At 42.8% G+C, this 26,652-nt stretch overlaps 1 protein-coding gene across 1 annotated transcript in view; it reads right to left on the bottom strand.

The window, feature by feature from the left end:
* The window catches only part of MYO10 (myosin X), a gene marked incomplete at its 5' end in the record, with an annotated part of 170,062 nt that overhangs the window by 55,770 nt on the left and 87,640 nt on the right, over positions 1–26,652 (bottom strand). The window contains 16 exon segments of the mRNA XM_082479786.1: positions 2,974–3,054; positions 6,245–6,353; positions 7,747–7,829; positions 8,015–8,083; positions 8,832–8,924; positions 10,321–10,387; positions 10,621–10,721; positions 10,901–11,047; positions 11,752–11,870; positions 14,002–14,131; positions 16,300–16,403; positions 17,073–17,157; positions 17,282–17,295; positions 18,204–18,328; positions 19,310–19,444; positions 25,785–25,972. Coding sequence (XP_082335912.1) covers positions 2,974–3,054; positions 6,245–6,353; positions 7,747–7,829; positions 8,015–8,083; positions 8,832–8,924; positions 10,321–10,387; positions 10,621–10,721; positions 10,901–11,047; positions 11,752–11,870; positions 14,002–14,131; positions 16,300–16,403; positions 17,073–17,157; positions 17,282–17,295; positions 18,204–18,328; positions 19,310–19,444; positions 25,785–25,972 — 1,650 coding nt within the window.

Here is a 26,652-nt window from a genome sequence, read left to right as displayed (position 1 = left end):
GAGCGCGGATCCTGCTTTGACATGCAAATGTTCCGTGGTTTACTGCATATGCTGAATTGTTTTTGCTTGCCACTGTAACATATTTAAAAATTAAACTTTTGATCAATTAGAAAAAAAAATCAAATAATTACTGTAAATTACCACACCTCTTATCCAACATGTGCAGAACAGCAGAGGAAGTACTGTCTGCTGCGCGTTCTGCTTTACAAAGGCTTGAATTTTGTCTTCCATCTGCTCAACCTCATTCACCTACAGAATTCAAACATGCTTCCAGAGTAAACAGCTCTCGAGCACCACCAGCTCCCCCCCTCCAGAGTTACAGAGGATGCTTGCCGATATGTGTGTCACCTATCCGTACCCAACCCAGGGTGGCTGGAGAAGCTTTGCTCCCAATAACACAACTTGCTGAGTCTCTCTGGTCCAGCTCTCCTTTAATGCTGCGTATTTCAAAAAAGCAATTAAAACACCCCTTTTTTTTACATCGTTTGTTATTTGGCAAGCACTGTTCAAATGTGACATTTTATCATTCCATGTCACCATCACTGCAAAGCAAAACTAGGAATGGAAAACACAGAGGAAAACACTCAGGGAAGATTTTTTACTTTCTTTCAGTCCCAGCCTCTCCATTTCAGCGGCTCATCTGAATGTTTCAAGCAGTTATGTTTCTAACCAGCCCTGCACCATGAGCCAGGTATGCGGCAATCCCTGGTAGTCCCCGCACAGCTAACGTGTCCCTGAGCCGTGCTGCTTCAGAGCTCTGCAAACTGACTCACCTTATTTCCCTCTGCCTAACCGAAACGAAGCAACAAGTGGTATGACAGGCCAAACTATGAAACATTTAACGTGACGTGCATCCACGGGACCCAGCTGAGCTACAGAGGAGCCAAACGCCGTTCATGCGCCCGCTTCTGTTCCTGCGCTGTTGCAGAAGGAGCAACACCAACGTCACAAGGTTGGCACTAAGAGTCCCTGTGAGACGTGGACAGGGGAAGAGAAAGCAGTGCAGAGTGGACAAAACTTAAAACAGTGACTCCCAAAAATGCATTTTGAGAACACCTCCCTGAGTGAAGAATGCCACTGACAGGTATTACATATGGCTTTCCTTCTCATTTTCCATCAAGTCTTCTACTGAATCAGCTACAAAAGGTAAACTGTGTGACCCTTTTCTCTACTCTTGTTCTTCAAATAGGATTTCTTATTTGGTAAACCATTGAAACAAGGCAAATTTGCAATCGAATTAAAGCAAACGGAAAACAAGCACAAACATTTTTGTGTAAGATTTCAGTGACGTTTTATAGGCACTTTGAAAGGGATTGTCTACAGGAATTTCCCAATCTGTTCCTGCACGCACTCCTGCATTTAGATGTGGTTTCCTGAGACTGAGGCTGTCTCAAGCTCCTTCTGCTTGCACAGCTGCCAATCCTGTGAGAACTTTGTTTTAATGATAGTAAAATATATGCGCAGATACAGTAGCACATGCCAAATTTGTCAGGGATGGAGTGTTCTAGTGGGAAAAGACTGGTAGAACAACAAGGAACGGGGGAGTGGGAACTCAAGTGTTTTCCTCACTGTGGAAATGCAACAAGTGGCTGGTTCTTGCATCAACCATGGCAAATCCTGGTGACTTCGGTACTGCGGAGATGAGCTTTACTCGGACGCAAAAGGACAAATAAGGCAACCGTGTGAGTTCTGGAAATCCTTCTTATACTCCAGTGGCAGCAGCTGGGCTTTGTAAGGGTCATGGGGCTTCCAGGCAGAACCAGAAGCGGGGAAGAAACCAAGCTTTTCAAAACTGCCCTCCCTCAGAGATCAGGGGCTTTGCTACGCACCGAGGCCCACAGACCCCGGCTGCTGGCCAAGGCAGTGTCATCTGCATGGGTTTGGCTACCTGGTGGCTACGCACCTCAGGGCACCACACACTTCAGGCTGCAGAAAGCAGGTCTTATATCCGCTTCCAGGCTGCTCCCTCTTGCTAAAGTGCCCACAGCCCGCACGCGACTCGACACACCACGAGGAACAGTGCAAAAGCAGAGTTAACAGTTAGCGACTGAAAACGTGTAAAGTGGAGAATGTACTGTACAGATAACACAAAAACCGGCAATGAAATCTGCCAGGTTTGATGCGTTGGTGTCCTGATTAACCAGACATCCCAGAAAAATGTAACATCTAAAACTGGACTTACAGCAAAGTCACCTATTTCTAAGTTGCCATGTGAAAACCATAAACCAGATTTGTTAGCGTCTCTGCCCACTGCATTTTTCACATAAGCAGACCATACCCGAATAACCATCTATAAAGCCAAAACCAGATGCGTCAAACGTGACAGTATCAGGACCAGGGTAACAATACTCACTTCAGCAATTACTATACCATTACTGCTACATTGCCAGAGAGCCCTCCCACATATCTAAGTAAGTCTTGACATTGCCTTTCATATCTGTGACTCAAAAGACAAATTGATACAGTAAACCTTAGTTTCCAAGTCTGTTTTAAAAACATAATTCTGTAACAGAACACAACAGCCATCATGAAGACACCTAGAATTGTACAAAAATTGAAAGATTAAGAGTCTGATGACAGTCAGTCATTCACACCAGTTTTGCTGTATGCACCACCATTCACTGCCTCTAGTGATTTACAGCAAACTTTGCAGATTTGACATTTTCTTCCTAAAAAGGCTCTCACAGAGTTGTCAAACATGCAGCGGAGCCTTCTACCTTCCGTTTATAACTGTCCTTAGAGCCAGTCATTTATCAGAGTTGTGAGCAATGAGTATTAAAAAAGTGCCCAAAGACATGGCCCATGTGCAAAAAAACCTCAAAAGTCTTTCCCAGTGCCTTCACCTCGCAAAGCCTTTTACACACCCAGGGAAGAACGCTACCCTCCGCTACACGCAGTGGTAAATAACCAGACAGCCATCAAAAGATCAGGCCTGAAAGGCGTAGAACAGACAGGCACGACTTTAAATCTTACCTTCTGCACGTTGGGCTTGATGCACCGAACAAAGAAAGGATTTGAAGAACTCAGCGTCGCCATTAAAGAATGAAGCGATTCCTAAAAACACAGGTAGAAAGAGAACAGGACTTCACAAGCCGAGTTTTTGTACAAGCAACATACCCTGGCAAAAGCTCTTGCAGCTTCCCATTGCAGACAATATCTAACTGCAACACCTAGTGGTACACACCAGAAATTACTGTACCACGTAAGCTCTTGGCTTGTGAACATACAGAATCAATGCACGCACGTTCTTTTCTTCCACCGGCCCTTCTGATCAAAACTGTCATCACTGTTTTACTGTGAACAAGGTAACACAGATTGATAAAGAAAACTGTTCTTTAGGAAACACCAAATTGGAAAGTTGCTGTTTCAGGGATCTTTTGCACGAGTGCATAAAACTTCGGATCCACATTCCCAAACTCCTAAACTTGACAAAGTCAAAAGGAAGGAGAAGGGGTCTCACATAAAACTGAAATACCCACAAAACCAGATTTCCGCTTTTCATTTCGACCACCTCGTACCCGCTCATTTTCCATTTTCCCTGCCAGCTGCAGCATTTTGTGCACAGGGAGCTCCTCTCTCCTGTGTGGTCTCAGCCTTTCCGGCTAAAAGGACACTCCGATAATAAACGTAAGTCAACAAGAGGGTAGAAAAGATATTTAAAATTTCTGAAAAAAGTTACTTTACAACACAGTAGACACTGTTTTAGCAATACTAGATTTTAAAATGCCCACTTCCTCAAATTGACAAAAACTGAGTGAAGGATACAGTGGTAAAGAAAACTCATCTTACTGAAACGCAATGCTAACAATATTAAAGCAGACAGTTTCACAGTTATTTCATGTGATAGCTAACTGCATTTAACAATAAAAAGATTATAAGGTTCAGCTAAAAAAAAAAAAAAAAACATCGAAGACGACATGTTTTTTGTTCCTAGTTTTAGAACTCTGAATGACCCAATACACATTAGACTATCAGTTGCCTGAACCTCAGCCTGGAGATAAAAATCACAAAAATCCCTCAGTCCTTTTATGATTATTACTTTAATTGCACATCCACCCCTTTCCTGCCTGAGCCGTCATTCCATATCTTATTCCAACTTGCCTCATTCTGTATGATTAAGTATCATAAACCATTTTAAAATTAAGCCCTGCATTTACTTTGCAGAGCTACAAATGACTGTACAGGAGGGGAGCACAAGCTCTGAAAAGCCCAGAAAGCTAGCAGTGATAGTGCTTCACCCCTCAAAGGTGGCACTACGTGCCAGGCAGCGGAGAGAATACAGAAAAGGCTGCCAAGGAGACAGAAAATTCACTTTTTAAAGGAGCAACACTGTGTGCCCTACCATATGTGTTGGAGTGAAACTGCCAATGGCAGTTTGTTACAACAAATTCTTGCTGTAGTCTGCAAACCAAGGGCTTTCTTGATGATTAAACACAAAGTGATGAAGACAACAGGCAGAGCTGTGGTTGTGCACAGGAGTAGGTACAGAGCAAAGGGAGAAGATGGTGAAGTGACTGGGAACATAAGTGACAGTTCGTGGTTCGTGTGCCTTTGCCAGCCTATGGACCAGGAATCGAGGGCAGGAAACATTAAACAGCCAGAAGATACAAAGACAAATATTTTTGTGTAAAGACAAATATTTACAGCTTCAAAAAGTAAAGGCTTCGTCTGTATTAAAACTGCGTGAACATGACAACATCTATGGACCACCAAGCCGATTCTCTCAACACAGGCTACCGCTTACAGAGGTTGGAAAAGTTGGTCAGCCTAAACAAAAATGATTTAACCTCTTTTCACATTCATCTGTGGTACAGACCGCCAGATTCTGCACAATGCTGCACGCCTCTAAGTCACTGCTAGGTGACGAGCCAACCAGAAGTTCGCCCCGCTTTAAGCAATAGGCTGAAGCAGATGGTATCTAACCTCAGCTATTCTGCGTGCACCTCCAGGCCCGCATTAGGCAGGCTGTCAAATGAAAAGCAGAGTTAACTAACCTATCAAGAGAATAAAACTGCGAAGGCAAAGTTCTTATCTGCAGTTGAAACGAGACGGACTAATCCCCGGCAGGCTTTAAAACATGGCAAAACCACCCAGCCTAAGTCTTCGGGGACAGCATGATGTGAAGGTCAACCTCTTGTAAAGCATCCCAGCTGGTTAATGCTCAGTTACTGCAGCTTTAGATAAGAGGCAACAATGTTTTGATTTCATGTTTTATCACGCTTTATGCTGTCCGGGGGCCCTGATGGAGACAAGGAGGAACTCTACATTGTGTTCTACCTTGAAAAGCGGGTGCAAAAACACAGTCAATTTTTATACAGTAACATCTTAAAGGTCTACTCTGCACAGGTACAAATGACTAAGTGGAAAAAGTACCTTCTGCCATCTAGGAGAGCTAGCAATGACACCACCACACCACAAGAAGCGGGTACTGTCTGAGACGAGCGGTGGTAGCACAAAGCAAGCCGTTCAAACAATATAACATTAGTATTTTTTAATAAAAGACACTGTGTGTGCCCCAGCATACGCTCCTTGCTGTTCTGTCCAACATTTAGCAATGGTCTATCAGGATAAAATCTGCCCTTGAGGGGTCTGAGTCTGCTCCCTTTTTTAAAAAAAAATAGTGAACGAACAGTGCAAATGTATATTAATTCAAACAAAATGAAAGACAACTAATCCAGACTTGTACTCATGCAATTTAGAAAAGGTTTTGTGCCAATCTTTCTCTTTTAAATAATTTGCAGATAGACTTTATGCTAGATTTCAATTTGATGCTGTTTTTGATGGGAGGGCTATAAAGCCTCATAAAAAGGTATTTAATAAAAATGCTTTCCAAACTTAAAGTTAAAAATCAAGGCAACACCTTAATGAGGTATTTATTCAGTACTTATTTTTCTTAGCATATAGGCACTGCTGTAAGGCTCTGTGTGATTTTGTGGTTGGTTTTAGATTAGAAAGAAAAACCAGGACGAGAGAGACAAACTTCACAGATGAGCTTTAAAATAAGGACAAATAAGCAAGTGGAAAGCAACAGAAGTTTTGTGCGGATGGTGTGATGTGAAAGTTAGTGTCTGCTTGAAGCTAAACCAGTATGGCTGACCAGGTGATTAGTAAGTGCAGTTTCACAGAAGAGACAGCAATGTTTTGATGCTGAAGTTTCGCCTGTTTTAATCTGCAACTGTTTGTTACTGAACAGGGTTCATCTACCACTGATTAGCTGCAGAGCAGAGACAACACATTAACCAACCTTGAACTGGAGACTGACAGTGGGTTTTCGGTGCTTGCTTCCACATTTAAGAGTGTCTTGATTGCTGCGATTTGAAACGTGTTCAAATAGATCGTAGATGAAATCAAGACTGAAACGGGAAAGAAGAAGAGTATCTCTAAAGTATATCTTAACAGACTATGGGGTTTACCACTACAGAATGCAAAGAAAGCACTGTCCCTTAGAAAGCAGCTCGTCCATCCAAAAAATGCTTATTGATTTTCTCCACAATCTTTAATAAACAAGATTTTGCCTTTGCAGAACTTATGTGGAGGAGGAAAAAAAAACAAACCCCAAACTCTAACAAAGCAAAACAAAACAAGGAGGTTCTTTCTGCTCTACTCCTAACACATAATTAGGGAAGTAAAGTCCCAGTGTCCTTACTGCACTTTACTCCACTCACTCAACCAAAACTCCAGCTGACTGTAATGGGAACTCTACCTGAACACAGACTGAAAACCAAGACTTCCAGCTTGTTTGGGGCCATAACACAAAATAACCACCCACATGAGCCTCACCATGAGATACCAGCTGCATATGCTGTTTTCCACCCTATCAGTCAGGTATCCTCCCCTTACCACCTCCACAGAAACACAGACTTTTTAACTTGAGCTCCAGACAGATGTCGGTGCAAGAGCAAAACCGGGGCCAGCAGCTTTAACTCATTTATTACTTTCACCTACACACTTCAATTGACACGTGCTATGTCAGATACGTCACGAAACCAGAACAAGCAACACAAAGAGGGAAACGCTTATTAGCGGTTTCCCCTGCACAGAAAGGCTTAAGGGATTTACAAACAAGCAACTCCCGCAGCAAGGCAGGGGGACTGGATGGGACAGGTGAGGGCAGCAGCTGAGACAGCAACACCCAGGCTCAGCTCCCTCCTCCTCTGGGCATCCTGGACCGTCAACCATACCCCTAAAAAACAGGACGTGGTACCGCCCCGGCTCGCAGGGTATCACTATAAGGATCCTGAGACCTTGTACCAAAGACATCCAAGCTCAGACTTTCAGTAACATCAATCTTTACAGAAAATCTCCCTTTGAAGCAATTACTATGTGGCAATTTGCAGTGCGGTAGGTCCCAGACCTTAAGCTTTCAGCCAAATTAGCAAATGACAGAAATACAAGCAAATCAGGCTGTTCATGAAGCAAAAAAAAAAACCCCAACCAAACACCCCATGCATGCACGCTGCCTATGAGGCACCCTGAAACAGTTAAAAACCGTCACTAGCTTTCAGCATCCTTACTCACTGCTGAGCAGCAAGTGAGCTCTCTAGGAACCCCCTGGACCGAGCAGGGCTGAAGTACTGTACAACGTGGGAAACGCCGACTTTGTGAGAACCAATGACAGTCAGATCTGCTTGCAGGCACCTCTGATATTTCTTCTGTCCTCATTGCAACTCTGTCAAGGTCTGTCCGAATTAGGTGATACGAGACCCCTTAACATAACGTCCTGAACAAAAAATCGCAGAAACGTACCTGCTTTCACGTAACAAGTTCAGGAGATCGTCTCTGAAAGTATCTCTGTTCTTCTCCAAGATCCCCCTGACATCATACTGGACCTAGCAGGAAACAGAGCTCATTCAAACAAGAAGCCAAGTAGTCAGGCACCTCTCACAAGAGCCGTACTGTAAAAAGCGCTGAGGGAACAGAGTGCTTTAGTTAATTTTGAGCAGCCTCAGGCTAAAATTAAGCTAATGAAAACTCCGTTTGGCATAATTTCAGCAAAGAAAGAAAAGAAAATTACCTCCCCAGCATAGTGCTTCACTCCAAAGTTGTGAACGGCAACTCTTGGTTTTACATAAAAAGGATTGTTCTAATTGGAGGGGAAAGAAAAGAGAAAAATGTTTGGCGGGGGGAGCAGTCAGGGAGTGGAACGATACAAAGGGTCACATTATCTTCTCAACCCAGACCTAAACAAACCATTGTCTTCCACTGAACTCCCCAGAAGATTAGTGCTCCAAAAGCAAACAACCAACTTATAATGATAATAGGATTCGTTAGTCTGGGCTGCTTAAATGCAGTACTAACAGATTTATAGTATCTAAAAAGGCATTATACTAAACCTGAACCCATCTGGCAGAACCATCTATTAAAGGCACTTTGAAAAAGAAGGCTCTGTCTTAAACTGGCAGATTGGTGAATACGGTTGTCTCCCAGAAATTCTTGAAAATAATGCTAGGATCACAAATGAAGGTAAAACTAATCTGGACAGAGGAAACGGCAACCTTTCGGTAAATGGCATCAAGGTGAATACTTCATTAAATCAAGGAAAATTGAAGATCTAAGTAACCTGAATTACTGCAGGCTTTCAGAGCTCTAACTAAGAGCAGAATTTGGCTTATTCACCAATATGGAGACCTTTAACTGGACAGTAACAAGGATACGTTCTTTCAGGTCACCAACTCAGTCTTGACAGCAAATTATATGGATTGCCATAGAAGTAGGATCACGTCCAAAACAGTCTCTACAACTGTGCACCCATACATTTGAACCATGAATTTCCACAAAAGCAAAGAGACCCCCATAATTTGCACAGAAAACGTGAGCAAAGCATCACATACAGCATGCTGGATATTCAACTTCTCCAGCAAGGTGGAGTCAGTAGCTTGAGGAAAATGGCTCTCTTCATTGATGAGTGCCAGCAGCCCCAGTTTCTAGAACAGCAAGAAGAGGCAAAAGATGAATTAGTGCACAGATGGACACAGACATTGCTCCCAGTTTGGAAAAAAAAAAAAAAAAAAAAAAAAAAAAAAAAAAAAATCACAAAGACCTTGAAGCTGTGTGCAGAGAGGCGCAAAACCACCCGTACACGACTAAAACCCCATTCTCTCAGAGGACTGCAATCCTATTTTTCTGGCAACACTTCCTTTGAGACATACAGCGTATGATACATGGGCAAAATAAAGAAAAAGAAGACACTGGAAGAAGCAAGAGTCCTCCTGATTTAGGCAGTTTTTAAATGCATGCAGTGACATTGCCGCAGAATACATCCCCAGCCTCCAGGATCTCTAATGATCAGGAGTCCCTTAAATTTGAGGAGTTTGTGTAAACATTTTTCTTCCATAAAATTATCTACTTAGTTGATGAACCAATGCAAACTTTTAGCACCCACAGTGCCCAGGGGCACAGCAAAAGATGCAGTTGCGTGAAACACAACCTCCCTTTGCTTTGCATGTGCCTCTGTGTAATTTCCTTTGAAGTTCCCTACTTCTCATAACAGAGGAGGTGGTAAACAAAGCAAGCTACCCTGCAGTTAATTAACGTGTCCAGCGAGCTTCAGGCTGATACAGCCTCTCAGAAAAACACGGTTCTCCAGGTGCACATTTTAATAAGCCACTTCCCATAGGCCCAGAGCAGCTCCTGACAAGCCACACCGTCCTGACTGCAGTCACGTCCTGGCAGCTGGATCTCCTGCCCGCTGCCGTCCGCTTCTGCGGTCATCTAATCACACGCAGCCTGCTTGTACTGCGGGCAGAAGTGAACATGGATGAAATGATACATATCACTTTGGCTTTGTCATCCAGCCGGAGCTGTAATTTCCGTGCAGTGAGCTCAGAGCTCATCTGCCCCTCGCCCCTAATGCTCCTACCAATAACTCGGCAGAAACTTCATGCTCTTTCACGTGTTCCTTGAGTACAAATCAGAACACAACAGTACAATCAAGTACTTTAGTACAATCAGAACAACTGAAGCCAAAATTGGCAGGTAACAAATGAAGATTACCCATATCCCATGAAAAGCCATTACGGGAGCAAGACACCGTCATTCTTTCTGCCCCCTCTTTCTATTCTTTTTAATCATCTCCAAATATTGCATTTGTATATCATCATACACGGTTAAAAGTTCCTACAAGGAGAGATACTTATATTGAGCTTACAATGTAATCTGTAACATATCCACGCATGAAAATGACCTGATTAAAAGTTCGCTATTTAAAAATGCCAGATTCACCAGTCTTTTCACTTGTTCTTTGTGTTGGCAAGTGTTGTAAAGACATATTACCTCAAAACAAAAACTAGAAATAGGTACTGGTATCAAATTCTTTATTACCTTTTCAATAAGATCCAAGCACTCTCCATTGTCTGTCCAGTCAATATCCTCCCAAATTAGTCCTTCCCTAAGGAAAATAAGGAGGGCCTTTTTATTGACAACTACGATGAAATTATTTTAAATATAGAAATAGGAGGAGCAGATGTATTTATCTTGCAAATTACAGCAAATTCAGCTTGCTTTTAGAAAATGCACAGCTCCAGACTGACTTTCAAAGGAAGCTAAGGTAGCTGGGAACCAAGATTCCAAGTGAACGCAGGTATTTTCAAAATTCTTTCAAATTTCACCGGTATCTATTACCTGCTGTATTCCAGTTGCTCCAAGGAAAAGATGTGCTTGTTGAAATACTCCTGAAGCTTTTCATTTGCATAGTTAATATTGAACTGCTCAAAACGGTTTACCTAAAGAGACAAGAAATTTTCAAAAAATAATGCACTCCAAGTATTTTGTTATGCAAACAAGGAACTGGTTTAAGTCATAACATGTTTAACAATCAAGTTCCAGTGAAGATGACAAAGATATGTAGAACAATGAAGGATAAATATCAGACAATCCATTTGAACAAACTTTTGAAACCTACCTCAAAGTTTTCAAATCCAAATATGTCCAAAATTCCAATGGACTTGAAGTCTTCCTTGCTCCTGATTCGGCTGTTGATTTTCTTAATGACCCAAGCGAAACACTGAGAATAAAGTGCCATAGCCATAGAATCTCTGCTGTCTATTGCCTGCATTAAAGAAGGAATACACAACGCATCAATCACCCCTGTAACTGAGAACTTACCAGACTTTGCTGGCCAGTGTCCTTTGCCCAGCATAAAACAACGTATAATGCAAGCAGGCTTGTATTCCTCGGTACCTTGACAGCAATTGTTTTAACAGTTACAGAGCATCACAACTTAGGCTTTAACAGTGTAGGTTATGACAGCTGTACCCCTCTGTGGCTTTAAAACTACATTTCAAGGCTAAAGCATTCAAAAATTAGGAAATTATACACTTAAGGTGTGGAGGAAGAAAAGAGAAGGGTAGAGAGGTAAGCATGTTAAGTATACCTATTTCTAATCCCCTTCTTGTAAATAATAAAATTATTTCTGCTGAAAATTTCCAAAAATGCCCACCTGATACAAACATCCATAATGAAAAACATCAGCCTACGTGATTAGAATTTGAAAAAGATGGTAAGCAATCGGGCTTAATAAGAATAACAAGAACCAAGCTACAAGCCCTGGCCAGAGTGATAGGATGGGACGTATAGAATTTCTAAAAGTCCAATTGTACCCTTCCCAAAAACCCGATGTAGTATTTTTTTACAGCAACTTTGATGCATGAGCTACGCTTCTGTTCCTGAGTGACCAATGACTTCCCTGGACTTGAAGACTGAGCCATATATTTAACTGATCCTAAAACCATGTCAAAACTGGAATGCCTTTACCTGTTGTATACTAAGAGGTGTTAGGATTTCTTCTCCCCTGAGTATCATTGACCTTTGTGTCAACGCTTCAGTTAGCTGTGTGGAGTCCAACCCCAGTAGTTCAGCAGATCTACCCAAAGCTGGCAAAAAAAAAAAAAAAAAAAAAAAGACACAAATACAAATATGTCCTTAAATGTATAAGGTTATGAAACTAATTTGTTGTATTATTACTATTATTTTCATTATTACCAGAATCATAGAATTGGCTAGGTTGGAAGGGACCTTGAAGGTCATCAACTCCCGCCATCAACCTAACACTGCCAAAACCATCACTAAACCATGTCTGGGCAGCCTGTTTCAATGCTTGACAAACCTTTCTGTGAAGAATTTTTTCCTAATATCCATCCTAAACCTCCCCTGGCGTAACTTGAGGCCATTTCCTCTTGTTCTATCGCTTGTTACAAGCGAGAAGAGGTCAGCCCCCACCTCACTACAACCTCCTTTCAGGTAGCTGTAGAGAGTGACAAGGTCTCCCCTCAGCCTCCTTTTCTCCAGGCTAAACAACCCCAGTTCCCTCAGTCATTCCTTGTAAGACTTGTTCTCCAGACTCCTCATCAGCTTTGTTGCCCTTCTCTGGACACGGTCCAGCACCTTAATGCCTTTCTTGTAGTGAGGGGCCCAAAACTGAATACAGTATTCGAGGTGGGGTCTCAGCAGTGCCAAGTACAGGGGAATGATCACTTCCCTATTCCTGCGCACCACACTATTCCTGATACATGTTAGGATGCCATTCACCTTTTTGGCCACCTGGGCACACTGCTGGCTCACGTTCAGCCGGCTGCTGACCAACACCCCCAGGTCCTTCTCTGCCAGGCAGCTTTCCAGCCATTCCTCCCCAAGCCTGTAGAGCTGCATGGGGTTGTTGTGACCCAAGTGCAGCACCCTGCACTTGGCCTTGTTGAACTGCATACCATTGGCCTCAGCCCACTGATCCAACCTGTCCGGATATCTCTGTAGAGCCTTCCTACTCTCAAGCAGATCAACACTCCTGCCTAACTTAGCGTTGTCTGCAAACTTACTGAGGGTACACTTGATCCCCTCGTCCAGGTCATTGATAAAGATATTAAAAGAGAACCGGCCCCAGTACCGAGCCCTGGGGAGCACCACTTGTGACCAGCCGCCAACTGGATTTAGCTCCGTTCACCACCACTCTCTGGGCACAGCCGTCCAGCCAGTTTTTTACCCCACGAAGAGTACACCCATCCAAGCCACGAGCAGCCAGTTTCTCCAGGAGAATGCTGTGGGAAACTGTGCCGAAGGCTTTACTGAAGTCCAGGTAAACAACGTCCACAGCCTTTCCCTCATCCACTAAGCGGGTCACCTTGTCGTAGAAGGAGACCAGGTTTGTCAAGCAGGACCTGCCTTTCATTACTACCACCACCACTGAAGATGCTTCTAAAATGATGCGGATTAGAGATAAAAACACAACTAGAAACTCTAGGAATGTTTTTGCTGCTCATGAAAAGGCACAGTATCGCAAATATGCACGACAGAAGGAATTTAGCAGTAGAAATTCATCACAAGTAAGTCACAAATATTTATTTTCCTCTTAATGTTACATATCAAGGATCCAAACAATCAACTGCTTACACTAACATATTTTTCCAGATACAAACAGTAATTCCCTCTTTGTCCACATGAATGCATTTCAGCTTGCCTCGGGTTGATGAAGCTAAAGAAAACCAATGAGATTTTTTTCTTACATGCATACTTTAATTTGCAATTTTGCTATAATGTGGTATATAAAGCAGTACATAATGCTACTCTTTGTCATATTCGAACAAACATTTAAAATGCTCGCCAGCCCAATCTTTAGACATACCAGCACATACTTTCAGATTTGGAATTGAGGCATTGAAAGTTCTAACATAAGATACCTTCAGTGGAGATCTCACTTAAGGAACGTACTTGAGAACTTAGGTTTTATCAACTTGAGAATATTTCAAATAAGGAATTAGATTAAAATGGAATCTCATCACTCTTAATGGAATAAATAAGTGGCCAAGGCCTTCCCTTGTTAAGACCTAGCAGCAGACTAGTGTGCCTTACCTGTCAAAAAGCCAAAAAATACATCTTAATCAACATTTACAGATGCTAAAAAGCAGTAAGACCCTTTCACTGTTTGTCCTTGCTATGGTCAGATATACCAGCAACGAATATAGCTTTCACAACCTCAAGAAACATTTACATTTGGCTGCACAGCCTTCTCACCTGTTTTAAAGGACACTTGTGCCCCACCAGCAGTGATGAACTCGACGTTTCCTAGGTGCAAAATGCCAGCCAACAGCCTCAAAACTTCTCGCACCTCCTCCTTGCTGAACTGCATCACCTCCATGGCAGTCTGGAACGACACGTGAGCTTCTTCAATAACACACGCACCGACTCAAAATTGGGGACAAGGACAAACCCACCAACAGTGTTGTCAGGCCTCAGTAAAGCAAGTCAGGACTGACAGAGGGCTGGCAGGAGTCAACTCCTTTGGTTTCATCCCAAATCAAACCACTGTAAGACATGACGGGGACATCTCGGAACACGTAAGTATCACTCATTTTAAGAAACCTGCTTTTGGTGCTGTAAGGCTGCTGTAATTTGCTTTCAAATTCTTCATTAAAACTGTATAACTATTGGAACGCCCTACTGAGTCGTGCATCAGACGCAATTTCACTAATTTGCATGAGTAACTGATAACCTCCTCTGTGTTTTTACCAAATTTTGCCAATTAGCCTTGCAGGGAACAAGGCATGGGGGAGGAAACACAGCAACACGTAAGATTTGCTCATTTGTTTTCTCAGCCAAGGAGATACAGAGGAGCCCTTTTGTAGCATATTCTGGGCAAGCCATGAAGCTCAAACACACATCCTGCCACTGTGGTCTGACATCTTACAGCAAAACTGAGCAAGAAAAAGAGACCTATATAAAATGTGTTGAATTTATGAATACCCAACTTGGCAAAGATCAAGGCTCAACTACATAAATGAGAAGAATAGCAAATATATAAGGAAATATTAAAACAAGAGAAAGAACATATGCTTTCCTCTGACATAGAAGGGGTAAGTAATTGTATGCCTCTCGAAATTACCAGAATTGCCCAAATGTGCGTCTAGTATGAGCCTGTCTAAGACCAGATGACAGTTTTATACCCTTATAGTTAGACTCATCATGTTATGGTCACTGCAAGTGTCTGACAGATGACACGTGACACAATTTACCTTTCATAAATCAACAGTTAGAAATGGAAAAGCCTCAGACTCATTCCACAATTAAAAGCAGAGAAGAGATAAAGGTTGAAGGTTTATTTTGTATAGAAGACCTTTCACTACAGAGCTCTCAGAAAGGCGGCAGCACGAGGAGTTCGTGCCCACGCTCACCACGCAGTTCCTCCCTGTCTCCTGAACAAAAAAAGTTTTCCCTAAGTAACATTTCTGGGACTCAAACCACAATAAAAATAGGCAAAGGGGATGACTATAATAGGAAAAGACAGGCGAGGGTGCACTGTGGGGTTTCTGTCTGCCTCCTGCTCTGGGAACGCAGCCTCAGCCCCTGCACCAAGCACGCAAGCGTCACCTGCCCAGCTGATTTCATGCTCTGCCTACCCTGGGATGATTAGCACAAATTAAACGTTACGCTAATCAACTTAAGCATGTGACTACAATATAGATAAGTTACCAACTTTTCCGACACCTCCTTCCGCCATACTAGATGAGGCTTTTTTACACTAAAAAATAACCGCTGCATCTGCTACACATGAATTTGTCAATTTGTCAAAGAGATTAACATAGTTAAGCAAAAATAGTTTGGTGAAGGGTGTAAAACCAAATATTTTGTCTGATTTTTAAAGTCTTACACATAGCACCTCGGTGATACAGTAAGCAATTATCCTAACAGTCAGTATAGACTCATTACGGTAGCTAATTGGTGTGGGTATAAGACACAAAGCCGTTCAGGGAAAGACTCCATCAGGAGCTGTTTTTTAATCTGTGTTTACGTTTTCTCCAACTCTATTGTGTAAGTTATTCCATACAATTGGATTTCCCAGCTGCAACTTAAGACAGTCACAGAAGCCCGCGTGCTTCGCTCCCCATGTGCTGCACTGCGGACTCGACCCAGTAGATGCTACATGACCTGGGCAAAGCTTTAGGACAGAAAAACAGTGGAAGCAGACATAGCGGTAGTATAAAACAACGCAGGGAAAAGCAAAGACATGGGAATGCCTTACCGTCTTCCCAACTGATATTATTTTCATTCCAAAACGTTATCATTTCACTAAATTATAGCACACTGTGAAACGGTAAGAGGAAAAATCAAATACTGGAGGGAAGGTAAAGACATGCTCAAAACGACAGTGATGTGTTACGAGAAAATGTAAGTCCTTGTAAGATTAGTGTCCCAATGAGAGCGCTGCGCGCGCAGGTAAGCACAGGAAGGCTTTGTCCCCCTCTCTGTCAGTGGGCTCCAGGTGCCTGATCCTCCAGCATTTTTAAAGCATAAAGAACCAGGGAAACAACTCACAATGACTTCCTTGTAAGAATCTTTGTCACTGATTGTCTTATCCGCTATACATCCAGACTGATTCAGGTAGTGGTAGTTCTCCGGTACAGATAAGTAAAAAGCATCTAATGAGGAGAGAAAAGAGAACGAGTGAAAAAAATCCCCGAACAAAAGCACTCCACAAATTATTATGTCAGAGTTAAACAGCTCACAATTAATTTGCTTAGAAATTATGATGATGATGCACTAAAAGTTTTAATATAAAATCAGATACGGTGCTTTATTTTGCTGGTTTTTGCTTTATTTAGCTGCACAATGGAGTTAACTCTACTTTTTAGCATGCAGAGACAGCGGGCCCAAAGGGAGATGCCGAGACAGCTTTAGGCAATTTTGCACATATACAAATGTCATTTCTTTTGTTCAGTGGATTTATTCTTTATGAGAGAGGATAGAGGAACCTGAATTATTTCTCTTTGTTGCTGTGGAGTTATTTAGTACCAGCAAAAATATTCAGCTTGAACCAAATAAGGCGTGTTTGTCCCCAAGTAATTTTCCCAGAGCCACAGCAGAAGCTGGGAGAAAAATTACCGGCAGCTCGGTGACATTCTTCAACTAAGCAGGTCGCTTTATCAAGTTGAGCTCAAATTCACACTCACTGAATCCCGGCTGAATAAATAACCTATTTCTCCGCTTGGGTTAGCAGGTTTCTACAGTTAAATTCTCCACCGCTGTCACCATGGCTGACTGCTAGCAGAAAGCCACTACGGTTGTGTGACTTGCACTTTGCCACTCACCTTTCTCTCTCTCTTCTATCCCTGCCAGCAGAGCATAGAATATATGATAATTTCTTTCCCCGGGGTTTTGTCTTACTACACGATTCTGTCAAAGTAAAAAATAGTTTTCATTTAAGCAATCATTTTTAAGAAGACTTTTTCAACCACAATTTCAAAGAAAGTACTAAATCAAACAAAAATTAACTGATCAAAAGCAAACATCAACTTACTTTTTCCAATAAATCTATAATCAGGAAGAAAAACTTCAGTCAAGGAATAAATTAAAAAGCAATTAATGCACAAGCTATTTGTAATCTTCCTTCTTTCATTTGAGACAATAGCAAGAGCATCATGATCTTTTCTTACGACATGCCTACTGCCATAACAAGATGAATAAATTAGCAACAATAATATTGCAGAAGTTCTAATACCAGTGTGCTCCCACATTTCCTTCTCCTCCTCCCATCAAAACTGGACCAGTCATGTTCTGGATTTTAAACGACATCTGCTTTCCTTTACTTTTTCTTTTCCCTAAAACGTGGAAACCACTTTAAGGATGAAATCTGTCCCACCGCAAAAGCCGCTTACGTTCAAAACGCTAGGTCGAATCCCCTCAGTACATTCCTCATCCCCACACCTCTGGTGCTCTGGTGGAGCTGGCTCGCAGCCCAATTTTGCCAAACGAAGGACAAATCCAAGGATTTGACCCACCCAGGCTCACACTGAAGAAATTCTGCAGTTCTGCCCTTTCAAGTACTTTTCCAGAAAAGTAAGAAGCTTATCTTAGGATATAAGAAATGAGGGAAATAGCTGACAACTGAAATTATCCCCAAGAACTCCGGCTGGTTTAGCTCACTACGTAGGAACATGCACATGAACCATGCCAGCAGCAGCAGCAACACAAAATCCTGGTCCTCCAAGAGTATATAACCCCCACCCTGCCACAAATGCATGTGTGCACACGCACAAACACACGCAGAATTTCGTGCTACTGCTTCCCTTTCCCACCTCCATCAGCTCAATTTAATTGTGTATGTTTCAGGATGGGGTGACAGGGCAGACAAGGGTGAGCCGCTTCTCTCTCAGCCCTCCATAGAGGAGGTACGTGGGGGCTGCCCGCAAACGGCAGTAAAAATCACCAAACGAGGATACAATCTATAATTCTTCCTCCCTGAATGTTTCCTTTCTGACAGATGTTCAGCTGAATAAACTTCCCAAAGCGACTCGAGTTGTTGTTGTAAACAGTCTTCGCGTTGCCAAAAGCTTCCATGATTGGGCTGTTAAAATACAGAAGAACGACAAGAGCGTTAATGTGTGACCAGCGTGCAAATGGTTTCACATGGGACAGGCGAAAGGAACAGCACTTTGCAAAGCTCGCTTCTGACGCCCTCCTCAGCCACAGCCTAAATTCTCAGTATTATCCTCAATTTATTAACAATGGGCATCTCAATTTTCTATCACAAGATGCCAGTATTCAAGCAACAGGAAGATTAATCGTACTAAACTACTTCACAGCTTAATCTGTAACTGCTCAAAAGATGCATGCAATTCTCACTGCACTACTCAAATTATAGAACTAAGAAATCTCAGCACATGCAAATTGCTAGACAGATGTAGGGAAAATAGTCCTTGTCCTAAGGCAATTAAAAAATTAATTACATCAAGATACAGCAGGTAAAACAGAGATGAAGCATGATAAACAAAAGTAATAGCATCTCAAATTGTCTTTGTTTTTAAATAGTTTAGAGCCATGTGTTATTTCATTTGAACACTCAGAGATTTTTTTGCTTGCGTGGAGTGTGTCCAATTTATCTGATGCATTTACTCATCTTTCTTATCTGTTCTGCTTATCCTCCCTTTCCTCAGCATGTTTTTACCACTTGCGCACTTTATCCTCACCATGCTGTATCTTGTTCTACCTTATCCTCAGGCTATACAAACCAAACCAATGGTTTCTCCCTCCCATCACCCATCTCCCTCACTCTGATTATTTGAACTCAGCCCCAAACAAAAATGAAAGCCACCGCTAAAGCATCACCCATTTCAAAACTCTGCATCTTTTTGCTTCACTAAGATATACCATGTAACTGTCTACAGCAGCCAGGTAATTTTGTTTAATGGAAAGTTTCCCCCTTTCCAATATTCACTTTATTGTTCAGTAAACGCACCCACAACTGTAATTACATGGCAAGCTCTTATTTCAATGACAAGGCTTATGTCTTCTGGAAATAATACCTGCGTATTGACAGATCTAGTACCTGCTCTCAAGAATAGCTTGCTCCACACAGGAGGTCTTCTCTCTGCAGGACAGCTCCAGCGAATGTTGGCTCATTGCAGACAAGAACTTGAGAATCAGCTTAGTGCTTTCTGTCTTACCAGCACCACTTTCGCCACTGAAAGAAGAGGAGGAAAGCGTTTGCACAGTTCCCCCTGCCAGGGGAAAAGCCCTCTGCCTGGTCAGCCCTCCACACTCTAAACAACTGGAGGTCAGGAAGACTGGGGTGATTAGAAATGATACCCAAACGGCAGCAGAATACCCCTTTAAGCTTGCTGAATATGGCATTCGACACAAAATGCAAGCTATCTTTAGACTTCATACCACTGTTCAGACAGCATTTCACAGTTGTGATTGCATAAGGATGTACACAACACACATGACCCAACAAAGAGCTCTCTGGATACAAACAACCACCAGCAATTCTCACCAACATGGAAAAACAAAGCTGGAACAAAGGCATGGCAATGGTTGGGGAGAAAGTCCAGAATACGAATTACGCTGGGAGGGTTTGGGATTATGTTGCAGCAATCAAGCTAAGGAGGGAGCCCTGCTGGGAGAAGGAGGAGGTCAGACACCGCTGCATATTATAACACATAAAGCCTACTAGTATAATTAACACTGATATTCTTAACGAGCTACGTGTTCTTTAAACAAACTTTTTATATGCCCATCCAAATAAACCAGATTCACCTGAGTTCAAAATATACAATTTTCACCTGTTGTAACCATCAGAGATGTAAAACCTCTCATCTTCACCCACAGAACAAAGCTATCTGATAATGCTAAATTGACATTTTAAAAACAAACTGTTAATAACCAATCTTGTTGATAAACTGAAGGCAATATACTCAGTTTCTCTTCAAAATCAATACTCTAAAAAGGGAAGGTATAACTTTGGCTCATTTCCCTTCAATTACATAGCCTTATAATTAAAAACACACCATGAGCCATTAAGAAACATAACTTGTGGTTAAAGTTTGTCTGGTTCGCTTACTTTTCATCTGAAGACGTAGCATTATATCCTAAGCTGCAGCCTAATTCCTAGTTTTCCTAATTCCTAATTCCAGTTTACTCCCAATGAAAGGAGGTACATTTTGGTCTCATTCTACGCTTTTCACTGTAGCAAGCGGGAGACTTTGATGGAGCACAGCTGGGCATGCGGAGCAAACTTAGTTTATTTGACAGTCTTTTGTTGTGCCATTGCTGCGAGGTGACCCTGGTGATTTTAGGTTACTGCAAAGTATAATGATGCTTTCTAGTAAAAAGCAAAGAAGAAAGGTGCAGCCCAAGAAAGCAGCATGGCATTTTCCTGCACATGAATGCCAACAAATACAAAAATAATCAGAGAAGAGGCACTCAGAAAACATAATGAGACAGAGTTTTGTAGCTGAGATCTAAGTGTTTCCCAAGAAGAATCAGAGAGTCTTTAAAATGTTTCATAAAGCTTCATACAAGTATGATACCTGCTGATATGTTTCAACCATCTCAAATACTGAAGCATTTTTAATTTAGTTTTACCCTTGACGTCTGAGAAATCAACAATTCATCCCAGCGCTCCCTCTCTCTACCCTGCATGACTTCAGGGATAGCACCCCCAATTCAAGTCACCCGTCTCCGTTAGCCATTCCCACATACGGAGCCACGCTACACTTTTGATTGCTCCTTTCTCTTCCCCTCTGAACCACCTCCAGTTCTGCAAAGTCTTCTTGGATATCAAGCAAGGGGGAAAAAGGCTCACGCAAAATACTCAAGATATGAGCAAATGATGGATTTACCCAATGTTCTCTATTAATTCGCTCATAACCACTCTAGTCTATTCAGTTTTACAATTACTGTTGAGCATCGAGTGGATGGGTTCCTGGAGCCCTCTGGCACGACAGTAAGATCTCACCCCTCCATGGTATTGCTCAGCTCAGGACTCGTAATTTTATGTGCCTCAAGTTGGCTCTGCATTTTTCCTTTACAAAATGCTTTACCAAAAAAGTTCTAACGAGACAAAAATCAAGAAGCAGCATGCTAAACTTTCAAGTTGTTTATTCAACCCTTCAGTACATACAATAATGGTAGGTTAAGTGGGATCAATTCTTCGGACTCCTTGGAAAGCCTATGCCTACAAGAACTCGCCAAGGCCAGGAAAAGGGTGAATTTTTTAGTGCACAGCCAACCTTTCCAGCAGCCTTTCCACCCTGGGAGTTTAAGTGCCCAGCTCATACCACATGCACTACATTCGGTATTGTGAATACGTTAAGTGTGACGGCAACCCACAAGGCCCCCACCTTGGGGGATCTTTAGACTTTATCCATGACTACTTCTACGCAGGGCAGCTTGCTAAGGGCACAGCAGCCTGGACTCCAGACTGCCGGAGTGGGAAAAAGGGTCACCAAGAGAGACTCCTCATTCTGAAGGACATAACATGAGTGAGGCAGTATCAACACAGCTCTAAATCCCTTCTCAGTTCTGTCTGCTGCCTTCAAAATCCCAGAGACACATACACACAGACATTTGCCTTCTCAGCAAATACAGTTCATCAAATGCACATGTGAATTTTGGTGTGTCAGCCTCATAAGAACGTCTTCCCATCACAAGGCTGGGTCTTGTCCAAAGAGTACTTTGGTTCACATTGATTCTCAAGCTGAACAACAACAAAAGTGTCAGGCCACCAGATGATAAGAGAGAACAAACTGGTGTCAGACTGTGATTTCCCTCACGGCACAGACTGGAATGTCATTGAGGGTGACTGCTGCTGCTCCTTCGACTGCTTTGCACTACTTTTTGAGTGCTTTAAAGTGGATAAGCTGAGAGAAGAGCACGTGTTTGCTTGTGCAAAGACTAGACCACCTCAAACAGAGCAGCAACAAAAAAAAAACAAAACCAACCCAACCCTTAAAGATATTTTCCTATTCTTACAATAAAGGGGTGGAAATTTGAACTTGGTCCCAACTTGTGAACATCAGCTAATCTGGGGGGGTACTCAGTCCCTTCCCTATGTCTGGACAAGCTGTTTGGCTATTCCTTGAGTAAGATGGACTCCCTTCATGCTCCTGCCGAGGCACTCAGCTGCAAAAATCAGATGTTCTTTTTTTTTTTTTTTTTTTTTTTTTAACATGTCTGTTGTAGCATCAAAGTTAACTGTGCTGGGCTTTTCTTTTTCTGTTTTAAATGAAACTGGACTCTGTGGTAAGGTTCAGATCAATACGGAACTGAGCATTCATTGATGTGTATGTTTTTGTCTACATGAAAACTCTCGCTCAATAGCCAGATAAACAATTTTTAGCCAGGGAGAGCAAAAATACCATTTCACAACTGTGCAAATATTCTAATGCACATGTTGTACACAGCTTCTCCAATGTGCCATTTGTTGACATTTTAGGCTGCTAGATCTTTTTTTTATAGCATTATCATGAATTAAAACAAGCCTGTGTAACACAGATGAATAAATAAGCATCTTCGGATAGCTCCATTTAATATCATCTCTTCCATATTTCTTTCCTTTTCACCTCTGGTCTGGGTGGTTATACTGGAAAAAAGTTTCACATTTATATTACATTTTGAGTCACTACTGATGACAGTTTTTAATTCAGGTTCTTGCCTTAACCCTCTGATCTTACCCCACACAACTATCCCAAGCATTTCAAAACAGTCGAAGCTTTTTCACAGGTGTTTGAACCCAATGCCTAAAGAAAGCAGTTCCAAAATAAAGCTGAGCTAATTCTGGATGCCAGCAGGGGGCACTTCAAGTCCAGAGGATCAGAAGAAAGCGTTCAGTACTTTACCCTCAGGGGGCTCTCACAACTTGCAGCTGAGTTTTTAGATCCCAAAGTCAGGGGGAGGCGGAGTGTGCATATCAGAATGTGAAACCTACACGAACAATTCACTCATTTTAACTGGATGCAACTGTTTATTGTGTTTTCATGATGCAACAAAATTTTCCTTTATATCATCTCTTACATTAAATACAAGACCAGAATATTTGTCTGAATTCAGACACTGCAGAGCTCCACTTGACCTTTTTTTTTTTTTTTCAAATGTCAGTAGTAACCAAGAAAGCCTGAGAGTGACTTGTTGCAACACCTAATTCAAAGCCAGTAAAAGATACAGGAAGGACCAGGACGCTGAAGATGACAAGTACATTTCTGATGCCCCAAACTAAGTATGTGATCACAGGGACCTTCCTAAACCCTCACGAGGCCCACTGAAAACCTTCCGTAATTTAAAAAAAAAATCCTGCTCCGAGTCCTTCACAGATACAGCAGATAAAACTGTTTTAGGAGAGCACGTTTGACTTTTTAATTTTTGATTTGAATTGCACGTTCCCTCACTTTCTGTAGAAACAAGATACCCTTATAAGGTTGTATTGTGACACTTGTCTGAAACGCTGAACAAATCATTGTTTTAATCCATGACCACAGTAAACAATTTTAAAAGGGACTGCTAATGCAAAACTTCTCCATGTTACGGCTTATCTGTACCAAAGCACATGGTTTACAGAGTGGTGACTGCTGGAGACTCCTCTGGAACATCAGAGACTCCTACTTAGGTCCTTTTTAGGACACAACCTGCTTTTCTCTTGGCAGCTTGTGAGGAACTGGAAGGAAAGGTAAAATACTTGGGCCAGTACAGAATGGCAAAAACACCAACGGCCACCTGCTAGGCACCAGGAATTATTTCGGTCCCCATAATTTGGGTACATTGGCTGTTTGCAAGTAAATACCTGGTATTGAAACAAAAAAAATCATGACTCCAGCCTAGCTATGTTCACATGACAAAGATCTCTGGCGCGTTTCATTTTTTCTTGGAGTTTCACCTGGACTCAGCTTGATATGTACAGCACTATGTATTAAATAACAAAAAGGAGAAATACAGCTGAAGAAAGCTGAAAAACACACCCAGCCCCCTCTCCGCCTTTGTGCCTCTGCCAGGCAGAACCTGCCTAGAGGCGAGGGCAGGCGGGGACTGCGACCCGAGAGCCTGAAGAAAGTTGGAAGCAGACCTAGCTGTGTTGCATCTGGTCCACGTGTCCAACAACAGCTTGGGTGCTGAACTACACGTGCCAAAGCCTCCTCTTATCCGGCAAGCCTTGCAAACTGGCCTGGAATCTTAAATGCCGGTAGAAAGCGCCCGTTGCAAAAGGCACTGCTCTCACGCCGCTTCACCCCCTCCTCTCTGCCCCACCGCCTGCCCCATGCCGCAGTCCCACGGCTGTCGAGAGGGCTCCTGTGGAGGTCGGGAGACAGCCGAAATCGTGTCACCTCGCGTCTGAAGAGCTCTCCACATTTAACTTGTTCTGGTAGGCTGCAGGAAGGCGAGAGCAGACAGGTTTAATCGCAAAAAAACACTGCAGAAGTGAGAGAGGAGAGGGAAGGGAAACACAAGCTCTCTTCACCCCCTCTCACCCCAAGCGTCACCCCTGGCTCAGAGCCCCATCGCCACTGGGCTGCTCCTGCCGATCCAGAGGGAAAGGCTTCGGTTTCCCAGCCCGCATGCGGTCCCACACAGCTGAGCTGGCAGGCAGGGGAGAGGGAAAAGAGCTGGCAGTCTTTTTTCAGTGGTGCCCAGTGATAGGACAAGAGGTAATCGACACAAACTTGAACATAGGAAGTTCCATCTAAACATGAGGAGGAACTTCTTTACTTTGAGGGTGGCAGAGCACTGGCACAGGCTGCCCAGAGAGGTGGTGGAGTCTCCCACTCTGGAGACATTCAAAACCCGCCTGGACGCCGTCCTGTGCAACTGCTGTAGGTGACCCTGCTTTGGGCAGGGGAGTTGGACTAGATGATCTCCAGAGGTCCCTTTCAACCCTGACCATTCTGTGATTCTGTGGTAGTGTTTTCGTCTCTTCTGGAGCAAGAAAGGAGGAGCTGAAAGCAGCGAGAAGCTATTGAAATGCCAACTGCTCTCAACATACGTTCGGCAGCAGTGAGATGCTGAATACTAGTGACATAGCGGATCAAACAGGAAGCTATTAAATCACCATTAAATTAAAGCACAATGAGATTAAGCAAGGAAGGTTAATCAGGCAGAATTAAGTGGCTAAAATGTGGAGGGTTTTCTCTTCTGCTGTTCTTATTTACCGCATTTCTCAAGACCAGTGGGTTATATTTTCTTTTCCTCTCAATACAGGGTTCAGTGGTGACCAACTACTGAGCTGCACCGGGACGTTCAAACCGGTGGGGAAAGCACTTAGGGTAACATTAGATGGGCGAGTAGCAAAAAAACGCGCAAAAATACAATAGGTCTTTTCACTAAATGAAATCTTAAGATGCATAAGAAAAAACTTAACATTTTGTCAGAGGTCCTTAGAATGATACAGAGCGAGCTGAGAACTCTCTCCTGAAACTCTGACGATTTAAAAGCCTGCTTGCTTTTGGAGTTCTCCTCTCCACGTGGCCCAAACCCAAACCCCCTGGGAAGGCTCACCAGCAGGGATAACCAAAGCAGAAGCCGCAGCCATTTACCTGATGAGGATACACTGGTTGTCATGGCGCTTCCAAAGGCAGCGGTAGCACTCGTTCGCCACAGCGAAGATATGAGGTGCAATCTCTCCCATGTGGTGCTTGCTGTATCGCTCCACGGCGGCGCAGTCGTACAGTCCCGGGATGCTCTTGTAAGGGTTCACAGAGGCAACTATCGAACCGATGTAGGTCTGCAAGCACACAGCCCCCCCAACCCCCAAATTGTTATTACACATGGGGTGGAACAGATTGACGCTCTTCCCAAATGAAAGACATCAAATACACGTTTGCAAAAGCCTAGCAATCCTTTGGTAAAGGTGGCTAGGATTTTTCCCTGCTTTCTTCCTGTCAACAAAAGCAACAGAAGGGCAAAAGTCATTGCCACCTCTGTCATGTTTTCATACTTACCCCACCTACAGCACAGAGCTTCTCGGCTGTAGGAATCCCTGCCTTAACCATGCTTACAGCTGCACAGTAACCCCTAGGAGTGCTGGTCTACAGCTGCTTCTCACCCGTTTTTAAGGGCTCCCCGAATTTACTAAAAACCTGACTGTGTCCCAAGTACTGGTGCAGAAGTCTGCATTTCCGTGTAGAGTATCCATCTCCGCTACTTATTTTTAAAACAGAAGTATCGTACATTATGGTAGACACTAGCACCATTATATGGTAGCAGGCCCTAAGAAAAGCACGTGAACTGGCCGACGCTCCCAAAACATCGGGTTTCTGCAGCTTAATTTATTACTAGTTTGATGCACACGGGCAGCTGACAAGGCATTCATTTGTATCCCATTGCAATTAGAGAGCACATCAGTTAAAACCACCCAGGTAGCAGCTTACGCCCATTCCCATTACCATAACTCATTAGGCTGTG

This window comes from Vanellus vanellus (assembly GCF_965231255.1).
Source record: "Vanellus vanellus genome assembly, chromosome: 2".
NCBI lineage: Eukaryota > Metazoa > Chordata > Aves > Charadriiformes > Charadriidae > Vanellus > Vanellus vanellus.
Note: the sequence above shows the minus strand (reverse complement) of the source record. Positions and strands in the feature narration are given on the sequence as shown.